Source organism: Pistacia vera, unplaced genomic scaffold (genome assembly GCF_008641045.1).
Source record: "Pistacia vera cultivar Batoury unplaced genomic scaffold, PisVer_v2 Contig476, whole genome shotgun sequence".
Taxonomy (NCBI): Eukaryota; Viridiplantae; Streptophyta; class Magnoliopsida; order Sapindales; family Anacardiaceae; genus Pistacia; species Pistacia vera.
The window spans coordinates 248,627-250,718 of record NW_022196308.1 but is presented as its reverse complement, the minus strand read 5'-3'; the positions used below and the strand labels follow the sequence as shown (position 1 = coordinate 250,718).

At 35.5% G+C, this 2,092-nt stretch overlaps 1 protein-coding gene across 1 annotated transcript; it reads right to left on the bottom strand.

The window, feature by feature from the left end:
- Positions 1 to 591: 591 nt before the first annotated feature.
- On the bottom strand, positions 592 to 1,620 carry LOC116146341. The gene has a single exon (XM_031431754.1). It carries the CDS (start codon positions 1,590 to 1,592, stop codon positions 861 to 863), a length of 732 nt encoding a protein of 243 aa, XP_031287614.1. The 5' UTR covers positions 1,593 to 1,620; the 3' UTR covers positions 592 to 860.
- Positions 1,621 to 2,092: the final 472 nt, after the last annotated feature.

Genomic DNA, 2,092 nt, shown 5'->3' with positions numbered 1-2,092 from the left:
AATTAAAAAAATATAGAATATTATTTTGAGAATAATGACATTTTACTGTAATTTCTATAAATGTTATGATGGGTAATTATGTCTTTTAATTTTGTTTCCGTTAGTTTTGGAGGTTAACAAAATTTTGTCCTTTCTTAAGATAATTTGAAACTTATGTCCGATAACACATTGCAGACCAGTATGCTTCAGTAATGACCATCACTAAATGCTACAGGAAGGGAAATGTCTACGAGTGTTACCCCTCTGAATTTAGATGCAAAGGAAGATAACCATTATAAATTTAGGCATAACAAAAGGAAATGCATAGAGAAAGAAGAGCAAAATCCTAATCGTACAAGTAGGTATTAACCAAAGTACCATGACAATATATACACATAAAAGATGCATTACATATCATGCGAAGGAGATTGTCTTATCAATGCAGTTGTCTTACTTCACAAAGGATAAAAAATATCATCAAACCATAAAAGCGGTAGAGATTTAGTATCGTATTGACAGAGGACAACTATTATAAACATATACACTTTGAAAGGACAAACTAAATATCACCGATACTTTATGCTTCACACACACAAGTTTCTTGTAAACAAGTTCCAACAAAAATTGTCTGCTCAGTTGGCAGTGATATATCCCAAATTACATAAGGTTCTTGAAAGTGAGTGACGAAAAGTGCTGAAAGAAATATCTAACAGAAACAAAAGAGTATGAAGCATTAATCTTATCTCATCAGCAGAACGAGCGAAAAAATGAAAACATGTTAGGGGTTCAAAAAGGTACATACATGGTGACTTTTTCCTGCACAAAAGAGCCAGTGAGAACAAAAAACATTAAGTTACCTACAATCTAGGTTGAGGAAGTTATTAAGCAGAAACGACTTCTCCTCTAAGTTGCTGTATTGCATTATACAACTTCCTTCTAGGCCCAACAGCAAAAACACCCATCTCTTTGAGATCTTCAAGGGTAAGCAACGGCAAGGTTTCCTCGTCCACCTCATGCATTTCAAATACACCTGCGTACTTACCAAATCCTAGCTCGTCTAACCATCCCCGAACAGTACTTACATCACTACCTCCATATCTCATCTCATTCCATTCAACACCATTATTAATAAATGCATCATTCCCTACATAAAAAGTATCCTCCTTCCAAAAGTCACTGGAATTACCTGGTTGCCATGCATCATAAGTGGTTTCATCCACATCAAATTCACAAGCCTCTTTGCTAGTAGCTGGTGTTCCATGATCTGAAAAGTCTTTAATACCATTCTCGGGGTAATAATCATCACATATATTTGACGTGAATCCAACATACTCCTTCTCTCCATCCTCTTTTCCATCTTCACTACTAAACTCGGGGCTAAGTTTAGAATTCCAAGCACCACCAAAAGCATTATTTTTGCCTCTCGTGTTCCGGCTTCTCCGCTTCATGACCCTGCTCTTCCGGGTGACAGTACCAAAATTTACTGCAGACTTTGTTATATCAGTTTTATCCAAAATTACATGTTCAAAAGCTAATTTTGAAGAATTTGGGTTCTTATTCTCCCTGTTCTGTTGGAAATCAGCTGAAATCCTTGGAGATACACCAGGGTCCATAACTGTGAACTCAGGAGATTTTTTACTTGAAAACTCAAAAATGGAATTAGGTTCAGTCTCACTTGGGTTCCCAAAATCATGTTTCCATCTCTTCTGCCCCAAATTCTCATGCGATCTTTGCGAAAACCCACATGCAAAAGCTGCAGAAACATCTCCAATTTCCCCTAACCTAACATTTGGGCGTCTTTGTCTTTTTGAATTCATGCTTAGAACCAACATTTTACACAAACACTCGCTATCAGTCAAACCCTGAACCAAACCCTAGAAACACAAACCCACAAATTAAATCTTGTATTAAGCATGCAAATTAACTTCAATATGAAAAACAAATAACTCAAATAAAAATACTCCCAAAGATCACCACTTATCCCAACATAAATCCTTTCAAAAATAAAAATAAAAATAATGCTAAACACAAAAGCAAGAGCAAAAATCCCACAGATAAGCAACTTAAATAATACCCACTTATTAAATTTCAGTATCACTCCCAAAAATTAATA

Coding starts and splice junctions, on each gene's coding strand:
- LOC116146341 (XM_031431754.1), bottom strand. CDS start 1,592: ATGGACCCTGGTGTATCTCCAAGGATTTCAGCTGATTTCCAACAGAAC.